This window comes from Salmo salar, chromosome 24, assembly GCF_965601325.2.
Source record: "Salmo salar chromosome 24, fSalSal1, whole genome shotgun sequence".
NCBI classification, from domain to species: domain Eukaryota; kingdom Metazoa; phylum Chordata; class Actinopteri; order Salmoniformes; family Salmonidae; genus Salmo; species Salmo salar.
The window spans coordinates 16,876,720-16,891,177 of record NC_138314.1 but is presented as its reverse complement, the minus strand read 5'-3'; the positions used below and the strand labels follow the sequence as shown (position 1 = coordinate 16,891,177).

General features: G+C 48.4%; 1 protein-coding gene across 1 annotated transcript; it reads left to right on the top strand.

Annotated features, from left to right (window-relative positions):
- The first annotated feature begins 1,296 nt into the window (after positions 1–1,296).
- rgmb (repulsive guidance molecule BMP co-receptor b) lies at positions 1,297–13,885 on the top strand. The gene is made up of 3 exons (XM_014170751.3): positions 1,297–1,844; positions 9,760–10,301; positions 12,288–13,885. The coding sequence occupies exons 1-3, from the start codon at positions 1,736–1,738 to the stop codon at positions 13,032–13,034; spliced, it is 1,398 nt and encodes a 465-aa protein (XP_014026226.1). The 5' UTR covers positions 1,297–1,735; the 3' UTR covers positions 13,035–13,885.
- The last annotated feature ends 573 nt before the right edge of the window (positions 13,886–14,458 follow it).

Genomic DNA, 14,458 nt, shown 5'->3' with positions numbered 1-14,458 from the left:
ACAGAGGTCAAGTATTCTGCCACTGTCACGTTCACTGTTTTCAAACTCCCTGTCATAAATGAGCCAAGGCGCAGAGTGCTTGTAATTCCACATCTTTAATGGAAGTGAAACCTTTCACAAAAACCAGGTAAACAGAAATCAAATGTGACGCAACTGTGGCGCACACAAACACTCACAGAAAATAATAATTACCCACAAACACAAGTGGGAAAACGGCTGCCTAAGTATGATCCCCAATCAGAGACAACGATAAACAGCTGCCTCTGATTGGGAACCATACTAGGCCAACAAAGAAATAGAAACATAGATATGTCCACCCAAGTCACACCCTGACCTAACCAAATAGAGAATAAAACAGACTCTCTAATGTCAGGGCGTGACAGACACTGTGTACTCTCTGTTTAGGGACAAATAGCATTCTAGTTTGCTCTGTTTTTTTGTAAATTCTTTCCAATGTGTCAAGTAATTATCTTTTTGTTTCCTCATGATTTGGTTGGGTCGAATTGTGTTTCTGTCCTGGGGCTCTGTGGGGTCTGTTTGTGTTTGTGAACAGAGCCCCAGGACCAGCTTGCTTAGGGGGCTCTTCTCCAGGTTCATTTTTCTGGTGATGGCTTTGTTATGGAAGGTTTGGGAATTGCTTCATTTTGGGTGGTTGTAGAATTTACTATTTTCTGGATTTTGATAATTAGCGGGTATCGTCCTAATTCTGCTCTGCATGCATTATTTGGAGTCTCAATTTGGTGTTTGTCCCATTTTGTGAGTTATTGGTTAGTGAGCGAACCCCAGACCTCACAACCATAAAGGGCAATTTGTTCTATAACTGATTCAAGTATTTTTTAGCCAGATCCTAATTGGTATGTCGAAATGTATGTTCCTAGGGCAGTGGTTCTCAATCTTGATCCTGGGGACCCAAAGGGGTGCACATTTTTGTTTTTGCCCTAGCACTACACACCTGATTCAAATCATCAAAGCCTTTCGATGAGTTGATCATTTGAATCAGCTGTGTAGTGCTAGGGCAAAAACGTGCACCCCTTTGGGTCCCCAGGACCAGGATTGAGAACCAGTGCTCTAGGGCAACGGTGTCTAGGTGGAATTTGTATTCTCTCTCTCGCTCTCTCTCTCTCTCTCCCCCGCGAAGCCCAAGGCTGACAGGGCGGGCGGGTCCCGCTCTCTCAGAGGCGGGTTTTCCGCAAAAGGGTTTGGTTGATTTGCTATCGATCTGAGGAAGAGAGGAGAGGGGAGGATTCTTAGGTGAGGCCTGGAGAGAAAGAGAGAGAGAGAGAGGGGGGGGCGAGAGAGAGAGAGAGAGAGAGAGAGAGAGAGAGAGAGAGAGAGAGAGAGAGCGGAGCCGAGATTTATTGCTACAACAAGACTAAACTCAACCAGGACGGAATAGCGCTGCTAGAGACAGGAAATCTGATGCAGGGGGCGAAGAAGGAGTGAAAGTGTTTGGTGGAAGGACTGCTATTTTTCAATCGCTACTGTTTTCCCCTTTTCCTCCTCCTCTCCTTTTCTTTCCATTCCTCCTCCCTGACCGATCGCATTCCGCGTAGAATCTGCACTTTAATGCCCTGCGCACCCTAGGAGTGGAAGGAGAGAAGAGCGAGGAAGGAGAAGAGAGCGAGGGAGAAGGAGAGCAGAGGCCTGACTTTAACGGAAACCCCGCCGCCGCACCTCACCCCTCTCCCCCGTGGCTGCCTGTCCCCTCTCCCCTCCTGGCCCTGCATGGACGGGGATGGGGAGAGCCGGATGTTGTTACCGCGGGGCTGAGCGCCTCGCATCCTCGCCTTCCCTGCGGCCGCTGGTGCTGCTGATCGTCGCTCTCTGTTACGGGGCGCACAGAGGTAGGCCAACTTGATAACTTCAAATGTTGTTAATTTTCCTCAGTAGCCTTATCGGAACCTAGTTCCTTGTCCGCAGAAAACTTCAGATCGAGCGCTGTGAATGTGACATAACAGTTTTAGGCTAATGATGAGTTAATAACCACTTAATAATGCCAAAACTAGGAGTTTCGGATTGGCCTTCCATGTGGTTAAGATTAGTCTATAGTGCATTTTATAGGCCTGTGTGTTGTAGCCTATTGGAGTGTATTCGAACCTGGACATCCCGTCGTCGTTGTGTTATTGTCTGATATTGCTTGTCTCTTTCTCTCTCCGGCGGACCGCGGTAGCGCAGCAGTCAGAAGGGAAAGTGTTTCCTCCCCCCATCGCTCTCTTGTTTCTCCGGAGTTTCTCCCGTGGCTCTGCCGCGGGTCGCTATGGCTGATAGAGAAAGGGAAGGGTGGCTCTACTGATGTCTTGGTGTCAGGTCCTTCACATCCAGCCAGACTAACAAAGGCTTGTTGACACAGTTTTAAAATAATGTTTGCTTATAATAATAATGGGAATGTAAATTATAATTTGGTATAATTATGTCACACATGTATACCTTTTAGCCTACTTTTACTTTTAATACACAAAAGAATATGAGTTCAGTGTAATAGGACCAAATGGAGACAATAGAATGAAAGGTAAATAACCTGAAAGAACAAAACCACATGGAAACAGTGGAATCAAGAATTTGTTCTTAATTGAATTAATATGTATCAATAAAGGTTAAATAGAAATAAAACACAGAATAGAATAGAACCATATCATCTGGAATATATTAGAAGGGAATAAAATCATACAGAAATTCTAGGATTGGTAAATAGAATAGACTAGAATACCAGAGGGTGGTAGTAGGCTAGGCTACTTGAAGTCATCCTATAGAGGCTGGGTTTGCCCTTGTGACCCGGAGGTAGCTGACTGCTGTGCCTACACAGAGAGGCCTGTTCTGGACTGGCACTGTGACAGCCCACCACCCCTCTCTGGATGTCCCCCAGCCATAACCCAGACCCCAGGCCCTGTCATTCAGCCCGCGCTCATTGACTCTGTGTGTATTGGTGTGTCTGTGCGCAGCAGTCACACCTCTGGTAATTCATTTAACACAGTCCCAGGCAGCTGGACAGGACACTGTCTGTGCACAGTTCTGTTCAGTAGGGGGATGGGGACGGTTTGAGAAGCATGAAAAGCACGTTGACGCTCCCTGCCAAAAAGACTTTACATTTGAAATCAGTTACATTTCAAATGGTCCTATTTCACTTTTCTAAGTTAGTTCAGGACACCATATAACACATTTTACAGTATAATTGCATTTAATTGATTGACACTTTTAATTTATCAGCATGTCCTGTCTCATTGTGAATGTCAGATGTTGCAACGAGGAGATATACACAACACAAACAACAACTATTTAGAGGACTTGGTGTGTGTGTGTGTGTGTGTGTGTGTGTGTGTGTGTGTGTGTGTGTGTGTGTGTGTGTGTGGTGTGTGTGTGTGTGTGTGTGTGTGTGTGTGTGTGTGGCTAGCTAGTAACAATACTTGGTGTGTGTTACTGTGTTGAGGGTGTGGTGTGTGTGTAGCTAGCTGGTCTGTGTGTTATTGTGTTGAGGGTGTGGTGTGTGTAGCTAGCTGGTCTGTGTGTTATTGTGTTGAGGGTGTGGTGTGTGTAGTTAGCTGGTCTGTGTGGTATTGTGTTGAGGGTGTGGTGTGTGTGTGTAGCTAGCTGGTCTGTGTGTTATTGTGTTGAGGGTGTGGTGTGTGTGTAGCTAGCTGGTCTGTGTGTTACTGTGTTGAGGGTGTGGTGTGTGTAGTTAGCTGGTCTGTGTGGTATTGTGTTGAGGGTGTGGTGTGTAGCTAGCTGGTCTGTGTGTTACTGTGTTGAGGGTGTGGTGTGTGTGTAGCTAGCTGGTCTGTGTGTTACTGTGTTGAGGGTGTGGTGTGTGTAGTTAGCTGGTCTGTGTGTTATTGTGTTGAGGGTGTGGTGTGTAGCTAGCTGGTCTGTGTGTTACTGTGTTGAGGGTGTGGTGTGTGTGTAGCTAGCTGGTCTGTGTGTTATTGTGTTGAGGGTGTGGTGTGTGTAGTTAGCTGGTCTGTGTGGTATTGTGTTGAGGGTGTGGTGTGTGTGTAGCTAGCTGGTCTGTGTGTTATTGTGTTGAGGGTGTGGTGTGTGTGTAGCTAGCTGGTCTGTGTGTTATTGTGTTGAGGGTGTGGTGTGTGTAGTTAGCTGGTCTGTGTGGTATTGTGTTGAGGGTGTGGTGTGTGTGTAGCTAGCTGGTCTGTGTGTTACTGTGTTGAGGGTGTGGTGTGTGTAGTTAGCTGGGCTGTGTGGTATTGTGTTGAGGGTGTGGTGTGTGTGTGTAGCTAGCTGGTCTGTGTGGTATTGTGTTGAGGGTGTGGTGTGTAGCTAGCTGGTCTGTGTGTTACTGTGTTGAGGGTGTGGTGTGTGTAGCTAGCTGGTCTGTGTGTTACTGTGTTGAGGGTGTGTGTGTAGCTAGCTGGTCTGTGTGTTATTGTGTTGAGGGTGTGGTGTGTGTGTAGCTAGCTGGTCTGTGTGTTATTGTGTTGAGGGTGTGGTGTGTGTGTAGTTAGCTGGTCTGTGTGGTATTGTGTTGAGGGTGTGGTGTGTGTGTGTAGCTAGCTGGTCTGTGTGTTATTGTGTTGAGGGTGTGGTGTGTGTGTAGCTAGCTGGTCTGTGTGTTATTGTGTTGAGGGTGTGGTGTGTGTAGTTAGCTGGTCTGTGTGGTATTGTGTTGAGGGTGTGGTGTGTGTGTAGCTAGCTGGTCTGTGTGTTACTGTGATGAGGGTGTGGTGTGTGTAGTTAGCTGGTCTGTGTGGTATTGTGTTGAGGGTGTGGTGTGTGTGTAGCTAGCTGGTCTGTGTGGTATTGTGTTGAGGGTGTGGTGTGTAGCTAGCTGGTCTATGTGTTACTGTGTTGAGGGTGTGGTGTGTGTAGCTAGCTGGTCTGTGTGTTACTGTGTTGAGGGTGTGTGTGTAGCTAGCTGGTCTGTGTGTTATTGTGTTGAGGGTGTGATGTGTGTGTAGTTAGCTGGTCTGTGTGGTATTGTGTTGAGGGTGTGGTGTGTGTGTAGCTAGCTGGTCTGTGTGTTATTGTGTTGAGGGTGTGATGTGTGTGTAGTTAGCTGGTCTGTGTGGTATTGTGTTGAGGGTGTGGTGTGTGTAGTTAGCTGGTCTGTGTGGTATTGTGTTGAGGGTGTGGTGTGTGTAGCTAGCTGGTCTGTGTGTTATTGTGTTGAGGGTATGGTGTGTGTAGCTAGCTGGTCTGTGTGGTATTGTGTTGAGGGTGTGGTGTGTGTAGCTAGCTGGTCTGTGTGGTATTGTGTTGAGGGTGTGGTGTGTGTGTAGTTAGGTGGTCTGTGTGGTATTGTGTTGAGGGTGTGGTGTGTGTAGCTAGCTGGTCTGTGTGGTATTGTGTTGAGGGTGTGGTGTGTGTGTAGCTAGCTGGTCTGTGTGGTATTGTGTTGAGGGTGTGGTGTGTGTGTAGCTAGCTGGTCTGTGTGGTATTGTGTTGAGGGTGTGGTGTGTGTAGTTAGCTGGTCTGTGTGGTATTGTGTTGAGGGTGTGGTGTGTAGCTAGCTGGTCTGTGTGGTATTGTGTTGAGGGTGTGGTGTGTAGCTAGCTGGTCTGTGTGGTATTGTGTTGAGGGTGTGGTGTGTGTAGCTAGCTGGTCTGTGTGGTATTGTGTTGAGGGTGTGGTGTGTGTGTAGTTAGCTGGTCTGTGTGGTATTGTGTTGAGGGTGTGGTGTGTGTAGCTAGCTGGTCTGTGTGGTATTGTGTTGAGGGTGTGGTGTGTGTAGTTAGCTGGTCTGTGTGTTATTGTGTTGAGGGTATGGTGTGTGTAGCTAGCTGGTCTGTGTGGTATTGTGTTGAGGGTGTGGTGTGTGTGTAGCTAGCTGGTCTGTGTGGTATTGTGTTGAGGGTGTGGTGTGTGTGTAGCTAGCTGGTCTGTGTGGTATTGTGTTGAGGGTGTGGTGTGTGTAGTTAGCTGGTCTGTGTGGTATTGTGTTGAGGGTGTGGTGTGTGTAGCTAGCTGGTCTGTGTGTTATTGTGTTGAGGGTGTGGTGTGTGTAGCTAGCTGGTCTGTGTGTTACTGTGTTGAGGGTGTGGTGTGTGTGTAGTTAGCTGGTCTGTGTGGTATTGTGTTGAGGGTGTGGTGTGTGTGTAGCTAGCTGGTCTGTGTGTTATTGTGTTGAGGGTGTGGTGTGTGTGTAGCTAGCTGGTCTGTGTGTTATTGTGTTGAGGGTGTGGTGTGTGTGTAGCTAGCTGGTCTGTGGGTTATTGTGTTGAGGGTGTGGTGTATGTGTAGTTAGCTGGTCTGTGTGGTATTGTGTTGAGGGTGTGGTGTGTGTGTAGTTAGCTGGTCTGTGTGGTATTGTGTTGAGGGTGTGGTGTGTAGCTAGCTGGTCTGTGTGGTATTGTGTTGAGGGTGTGGTGTGTGTGTAGTTAGCTGGTAACAAGGCTCCACAACTGTCTTCTCATAGTGCTCATCACCAGCGGACGCATCAGACCAGCTGGGGAATCATCAGCTATCACTCCTGATATTATATTGCAGTGTCATTACCGCCAGCCATCCCCACAATTTACCGTTATTCAGCCCTGTGTGTGTGTGTGTGTGTGTGTGCGTGCGTGCGTGCGTGCGTGCGTGTGTGTGTGCGTGCGTGCGTGCGTGTGTGTGTGTGTGTGGGACTGAAACAGAGGTGAGTGTGTCTGAAGCGGAGGCCAGAGCAGCTGTGTATTGTCCCACAGCCAGTCACAGTTATCAGTACATTCATACTAGACTCACTGCACAAAGACCAGTGTGATCAGTAAGACCTGGAGACGTACACGTTTGGTGTGGAGGTTTACTCTCAAGATTCAGCCTGAGAATATGTTTAGTTGTTCACTCATTGTAGCTGTGAGTAACTCTGTGTGTGTGTGTGTGTGTGTGTGTGTGTGTGTGTGTGTGTGTGTGTGTGTGTGTGTGTGTGTGTGTGTGTGTGTGTGTGTGTGTGTGTGTGTGTGAGAGAGAGAGAGAGCAGTGAGCTCTGGTTCCACGGTGTTTAAGTAAATACAACACTGATAAAAAAAAAAAATGTATACTTTAAAACTGGAAATCAACCAATCGTCCATCGTTAACACAATGGAAAGGCCAAATGCTTTATTATCTAAATGTTGAAAGTGTGTGGGCGACGGAGAGAAACAACATGGTGCATGTGGCCATGTGGCAGAGATTGATGTGGGTGCTGGAGATGGGGGTATGAGCAGGTGGGTCTGGGCAGGGTGAGGTCATTCATGTTTGTTTGTGTTTGTATGCTGTCATTTGTATGTGTATGTTTTGTATTGTTTAAAAAAAGATATACAACACAGATCATCGGCAGGGAGGAGAAGTGACTCCAGGACAGGGAGAGGGGTGGGCTATGTCTGGCCTCTGCCCACACACGGCTGACTGAGGCTGAGCCGGGATTTCTCACCAGGAGTCCAGTTTGAATGTGTCATTCTGTAAACACTGGGATGTAGAAAACTCATTTGTCCATGAGGGAAGCCTGGAAGGGTCAGACGATAATGTTTGCATTGTGTGGATGTGTGTGTGTGTGTGTGTGTGTGTGTGTGTGTGTGTGTGTGTGTGTGTGTGTGTGTGTGTGTGTGTGTGTGTGTGTGTGTGTGTGTGTGTGTGTGTGTGTGTGTGTGTGTGGCGTCCAGCTGTTATTAGATTTCCTTATTTCAGTAAAAATCCGTTTGAGATGGGAAAGGTGGAGATTGATCGACACAGAGATACCTACCAACTGTATGTAGACACAGTCCACATGGAGTACTAATTGAATCATCAGTCATACTGTAAAAATAGAGTTGGATCCAGTCACGATGAGGATTTGGGTTAGTTCTAAGGCTCTGGGTCTAGACTTTCAGAGGTGTGTGTGTTAGCTGAGGACTAGTGTCAGTATTTAACACACTGGAGGGACATTCTAACCCAGAGTGTGAGTGGGGTGTTATATTGTGTACCCTCCCTCTAATACCCACCACAATACTGCCCCCACCTGGTAGGATCAGGTACTGACACACACACGACCCTCTCACCACACAGCCCTGAGAGCGAGAGTGAGAGAGAGTTGGCTTTCTGCAAACATTCCTCTTCTCCTTTCTTATCCCTTCATCATATGGTTCAGTGCATTCACACCAAGAACACTATGGATGTGTTTGCTTTACCTCTGTATACACAAGGGGAACTAGGCCTATTGTTAGCATTAGTTCTGTGTGACCTGTGTGTGAATAGACCTATGCTGTGTGTGTGTTCATGTGGCTGTGTGGGTGCTGGTGTCTGTTAGTAAATCATGCCATAATCAGATGAGCTCTGACAGTGTGTGTTGTTGGCAGCGGAAGCAGAGCCAGGACCCTTTCAGAGATAGTTATTAGTGTGTGTGTAGTGTGTGTGTAGTGTGTGTGTAGTGTGTGTGTAGTGTGTGTGTGTTTGTTTCTGCATTAGAGAGCCTCTGGTCTAATCTAATAGGAGCTCACTGTGGCTGATACATTAGGCCTGCCTTCTCCTCCTCTTCTCTCCTCCTCTTCTCTCCTCCTCTTCTCTCCTTTTCTCTCCTCCTCTTCTCTCCTCCTCTTCTCTCCTTCTCTCCTTTTCTCTCCTCCTCTTCTCTCCTCCTCTTCTCTCCTCCTCTTCTCTCCTTCTCTCCTTTTCTCTCCTCCTCTTCTCTCCTCTTCTCTCCTCCTCTTCTCTCCTCCTCTTCTCTCCTCCTCTTCTCTCCTTCTCTCCTTTTCTCTCCTCCTCTTCTCTCCTCTTCTCTCCTCCTCTTCTCTCCTCCTCTTCTCTCCTTCTCTCCTTTTCTCTCCTCCTCTTCTCTCCTCCTCTTCTCTCCTTCTCTCCTTTTCTCTCCTCCTCTTCTCTCTCCTCTTCTCTCTCTCTCTTCTCTCGGTCGGGCTGACAACTGAGACCTCTGAAGAACTTCTAGATCTTTCCTCTTTTGTAGCTCAGACACACCAGGACAACCAACGGTTCAAAGCAGCGGGTGGCCGTCGTATCGCCCCTGACCAAGATATCAAACTTCTTTCAACAACAACAAGGAATGAGACCATACCATGAACACGGGGCCATGATAGTCTGGAGAAGGACAAGCTTCATCAGGCAGCGTAGAGGATCTAACAGTGTGCATGTGTGTGATCTGTTATTCTTCCACTCTGCGTCTCAGTCTTATCTCTGGCTCTGTGGGAATGTCTGCAAGTCTCTATTTGAGTCTCTCAGCACTGCTCTTTGTTCTGGTTTCTAAAAGTCATAAAGCAGTGTTACTGTACACACACACACACACACACGCACGCACGCACGCACGCGCACACACACACACACACACACACACACACACACACACACACACACACACACACACACACACACACACACACACACACACACACACACACACACACACACACACACACACACACACACACACACCAGCCTGTTCTTTCTCAGCTTTACTGGTTTAATATAAACAGGCCAGTAGCGTTGTGTTTATTTGGGCCATAGAGATCAAAGCTCCTAACCGACCTCTGTGTGTGTGTGTGTGTGTGTGTGTGTGTGTGTGTGTGTGTGTGTGTGTGTGTGTGTGTGTGTGTGTGTGACACGAATGAATGCGAGAGCTTTCCTAAAGATGTATGTCATGCCAAAGCCAAAACCACATGACTATGAGTTTCTATGATAGCCTTGGTCTGGCACACATTCCATCTGCACCACGTGTTCTCTATCGGTCTTTGGTACCATGAATGAACATTGATGTTCTATATGTATTGCGGCCCCGCCAGGGCCACTGTTACTGTATTAGTGCTGTAATAATAGAACTGTAATACTATTGTAGTTGTACCATAGTACTGACTGTTAGTATGTGTGTTTCTCCAGGTCATTGCCAGGTGGCCACCCCTCAGTGTCGTATCCAGAAGTGCACCACAGACTTTGTGTCCCTGACGTCTCACCTGACCCCAGCGCTGGATGGCTTTGACGTAGAGTTCTGTAAGGCTCTGAGGTCCTACAGCGCCTGCACCCAGAGGACAGCCAAGTCCTGCAGGGGCAACCTGGTCTTCCACTCTGCCGTCCTGGGCATCTCAGACCTCATGACCCAGAGAAACTGCTCCCGTGACGGGCCCACCTCCTCCACACACCCCGAGATACAATCCGAGCCCTGCAACTACCACAGCCGTACCCAGCACACTCACCCACACCCTCACGCTCATGCACACCCTCACTCTCACACGCACACTCCCTCCCGGCCGGGTTACCTGTTCTGCGGGCTGTTTGGGGATCCCCATCTGCGGACGTTTAAGGACAGCTTCCAGACCTGCAAGGTGGAAGGGGCGTGGCCGCTGATTGATAACGACTTCTTGTCTGTGCAGGTGACTAACGTTCCTGTGGTAACAGGATCCAGCGCCACAGCGACCAATAAGGTGAGAGGAAATCCTTACTGTATATTACTGTGTATTGAAATGAAAGCCTCGACACTTAACTAGTTAAAAAAATAAAGAATAATAACACCTTCCTACATGGTTCAGAAAAGGTGCAAGTCCACAAAGTAGAAATGTATACACTAATAAATACAGGAAGACTGTTTTGTTTCAATATAAAACAAAAATCTTTATTTGGAGCATGTTCCATCTTGTAGTGAATTAGTATATCGAGACGAGAACAGGCCCCAGTATAGAGCCCTGAGGTACTCCCTCTATAAGACGTCTGATAAATGGAGGTTCTTACCCAGCTCTCCACTGAAGCAGCAGTGTTGTAAAGATGCAGTAAACAGTACATTCTGGGATGGGAGAAAAGAGGTTGAGAGTGACGTACAGAATAAATAAGCCGTCTAGTATGAAGAGCTTTGCAGCTGCGGCCTGGCCCAGATAGCTTTTATAGCAACCCCCTTCTCTCTCTTTTTGAGACCTCTTTTTACGTGATGCGTTTTCACTTTGCAGACTGTTAGTCTTTTTTGTGTTCTAGTTTGAGTTTACTGAATGGCTGGTGTGTGTGTCTATATTCACCTCTGAGCTGCCGTGTCTCTTTGAAAGAGCTCTTATCGTCGAGAACACACACGCACGCACGCGCACACACACACACACACACACACACACACACACACACACACACACACACACACACACACACAGGTGCGAGGAGAGCGGAGCGAACAGCTGAGTCTTGTGACTAACACTTGTGACTAACACTTGTGACTAACACTTGTGACTAACACTTGTGACTAACGTGGTGTTGGAATCCTAACTTAGTTAATGGCTGCTTATAGCACGACCCCTAATACCCTGAAATGAGCAGCGCGTGAAAGGAGCCACTATGTGTGTGTCAGCTGAGGGCCCAAGACCTTTCACACACATATGGCTTTAAGCAGGTTACGGTCGAGAACGAGGGGCGCCATAGCATAAAAAGACAAAACACACACACACATGGACACACAACACAGACACAGGCTGAGAATGTCTTCAGACATCACTAAGTCAGTTCTGTGGTGGCCAAGCGGCCATGTTGCCCCCCAACCAGGGGACAGTTGTACAACTGGTGCTCTGACCCTGTGTCAGGGGTGGGGCTCGCTATTCGTTCTAATTATTAGCACACACACACCCGTGACTGTGCCTGTAGCTCCTGGCCTAATGGCTGCTCAGGCCTCATCCCTCATCGCTGACAACTGGACAAAGCAGTCATTCATGCTATCACTAATGCTAACCCTAAGACTGTGTGGCTATGGCCACAGCCTTGCAGATACAGTTGGAGGACCCGGCTAAGGCTAACACCATGCCACTGCTAGCCGTTAGCCTGGGTGTGTTTGCTTAGCTGTGTCTGCTAATCACGCCTTGTTAAAAAGTAATTGGGTCATTGCTAAAATGGATTCTGTGGCGAGTTAATGGCATGAGTGTGTGTGTGTGTGTGTGTGTGTGTGTGTGTGTGTGTGTGTGTGTGTGTGTGTGTGTGTGTGTGTGTGTGTGTGTGTGTGTGTGTGTGTGTAAGACAGAGTTGGGTTGAGCCCTCTGACAAATATGATTTCAGCTCATTTTCAGGGCGTGTATGTGTGTGTGTGTGTGTGTGTGTGTGTGTGTGTGTGTGTGTGTGTGTGTGTGTGTGTGTGTGTGTGTGTGTGTGTGTGTGTGTGTGTGTGTGTGTGTGTGTGTAACCAATAAATAACACAGTAAAAGTCATTTATAGTTTATATTGTAGTGTTGTATATTAGTTGTCAGTGTGCAGTCAGTCTTGTCTTTGCTGGAAAGAATTGGGGTTTGAACAAAACAAGTGAAGGTCAATATCCTTGCCATGTTTGTAATATAAGATATTATAAAGTGTCTGGAAAACCTGTTTTTAACCTGTTTTTAGCCTGTTTTACACAAAGATCAAAGTTATTGTGTGCCTGGTCATACGATTACCTTTTTGTGTGTCCATAGATCACCATCATATTCAAGCCCTTTGAGGAGTGTACAGACCAGCGTGTGTACCAGGCAGTAACAGACGACCTGCCCGCTGCCTTCGTAGACGGTACCGTGAGCAGCGGAGACCCCAACCATAACGTTAACGGAAATAACGGTGACTCTACCGGTAAGGTACGGGCGCTGTGGATCTCGGAGCGTAGCCCCGGTCACCATGTGGAGCTGCATGCCGGCTACATCGGCGTGACGGTTATCGTACGACAGCTGGGGCGCTACCTGACCCTGGCGGTGCGCATCCCGGAGGAGATGGCCCATGCCTACGACGCTACGCAGGACCTGCAGCTCTGCCTGAACGGATGTCCCACCTCAGAACGCATCGACCGGGGAGGTCACCTGCCACTGCCTCTCCCTCTACCACCTCCAGCCCTGGGCTTACATCTCCAGCAGCCACACGGCCAGGGCAAGCCCTCCCACACGGCTTCCTACAGCGCCCCCCAGAGGTTCAGTGTGGAGGGTGCACGGGCACGCTGCAGGGAGCAGCTGGAGTTACAGGATATTTATTTCCACTCATGTGTGTTTGACCTCCTGACCACCGGGGACGCTAACTTCACGGCAGCGGCGTTCAGTGCTCTGAAGGACATGGAGAGTCTCCACCCCCACCGTGAACGCTGGAGGATCTTCCCGCAAAGCTCCGCCGACACCTCCCAGCCTATCGCATGGCTCCTACGGCTCACTCTCTTCGCGCTCGGCTCTGCACTGGTATAGCGTTTGTGTGTGTGTGTGTGTGTGTGTGTGTGTGTGTGTGTGTGTGTGTGTGTGTGTGTGTGTGTGTGTGTGTGTGTGTGTGTGTGTGTGTGTGTGTGTGTGTGTGTGTGTGTGTGAGTATGTGTGAGTATGTGTGAGTATGTGTGAGTATGTGTGAGTATGTGTGAGTATGTGTGTGTGAGTATGTGTGTTGATATAGAGCCCTTAGCTGAGCTGTAGGATAAAGTTCCCTCTTGATGCAGATCTAAGGTCAGTTTTGTGTTTTCCCCTAATGGTTATGATTGAGGAGGGTAAACTAAGCTGACCCTGGATCTGTGTCTAAGAGAAACTTCTAACCAGAGCCCCTCTGGAGATTTCACTTCTTCTTCTTCTTGGTGAAAAGAGAATAGTTGACTGAACACCCTGAGGCATATTACTGCCAAAAAGGAGTCCACAGCTGGAATCTGAACAGATTCCATGACACTCCTGTGTTCTTCCCATCTCTGCTGTGTGGGACCTAGCAGGCTTCCTGGAGATTATGACCTGTCTATATTTGAGGATTACCAACCAACACTCCAACTTGTGTGTGTATATTGTAGAAACACACTCCAGACTGTAAATAGTGTGTGTGACGTATCCTGGAACGCTGGATGGCGTTGTTTTGGTTTTTATTTTAGCGTGATTTTGTTGTGATAGTTTTTTTTATACCTCATAGACAGAGGAAGTTGTTTTAAGAGAAGCACTTTATTTCGATTTTTTGCTAAATCCACACCAGTGTTCCTCCTCTCCCCTCTCAACCCCACCCCCTCACTCTCTTCCCCTTCCACCCCACCCCACCCCTCACTCTCTTCCCCTTCCACCCCACCCCTCACTCTCTGCCCCTTCCACCCCACCCCACCCCTCACTCTCTTCCCCTTCCACCCCACCCCACCCCCTCACTCTCTTCCCCTTCCACCCCACCCCACCCCCTCACTCTCTTCCCCTTCCACCCCACCCCTCACTCTCTTCCCCTTCCACCCCACCCCACCCCTCACTCTCTTCCCCTTCCACCCCACCCCACCCCCTCACTCTCTTCCCCTTCCACCCCACCCCACCCCTCACTCTCTTCCCCTTCCACCCCACCCCACCCCCTCACTCTCTTCCCCTTCCACCCCACCCCACCCCCTCACTCTCTTCCCCTTCCACCCCACCCCACCCCCTCACTCTAAGCTGTGGATTTCATCTGCAGTTTTGTCACTCACAGTGCAAATCTCAAATGACACCTGATTCCCTGCAGTATGCTACTTTTAGTGAACTAAACAGTGAACTATATAGGAAATAGGGAGCCATTTGAGACAGTTAACCAGCTCACTAACACAGTGAGATGGAACCTCTGTTTTAAAGCAGAGATTCCGAAGGCAGTTGAGTTGATTTAGCCTCTGTTCTATAATAACTTAATGTGAGCT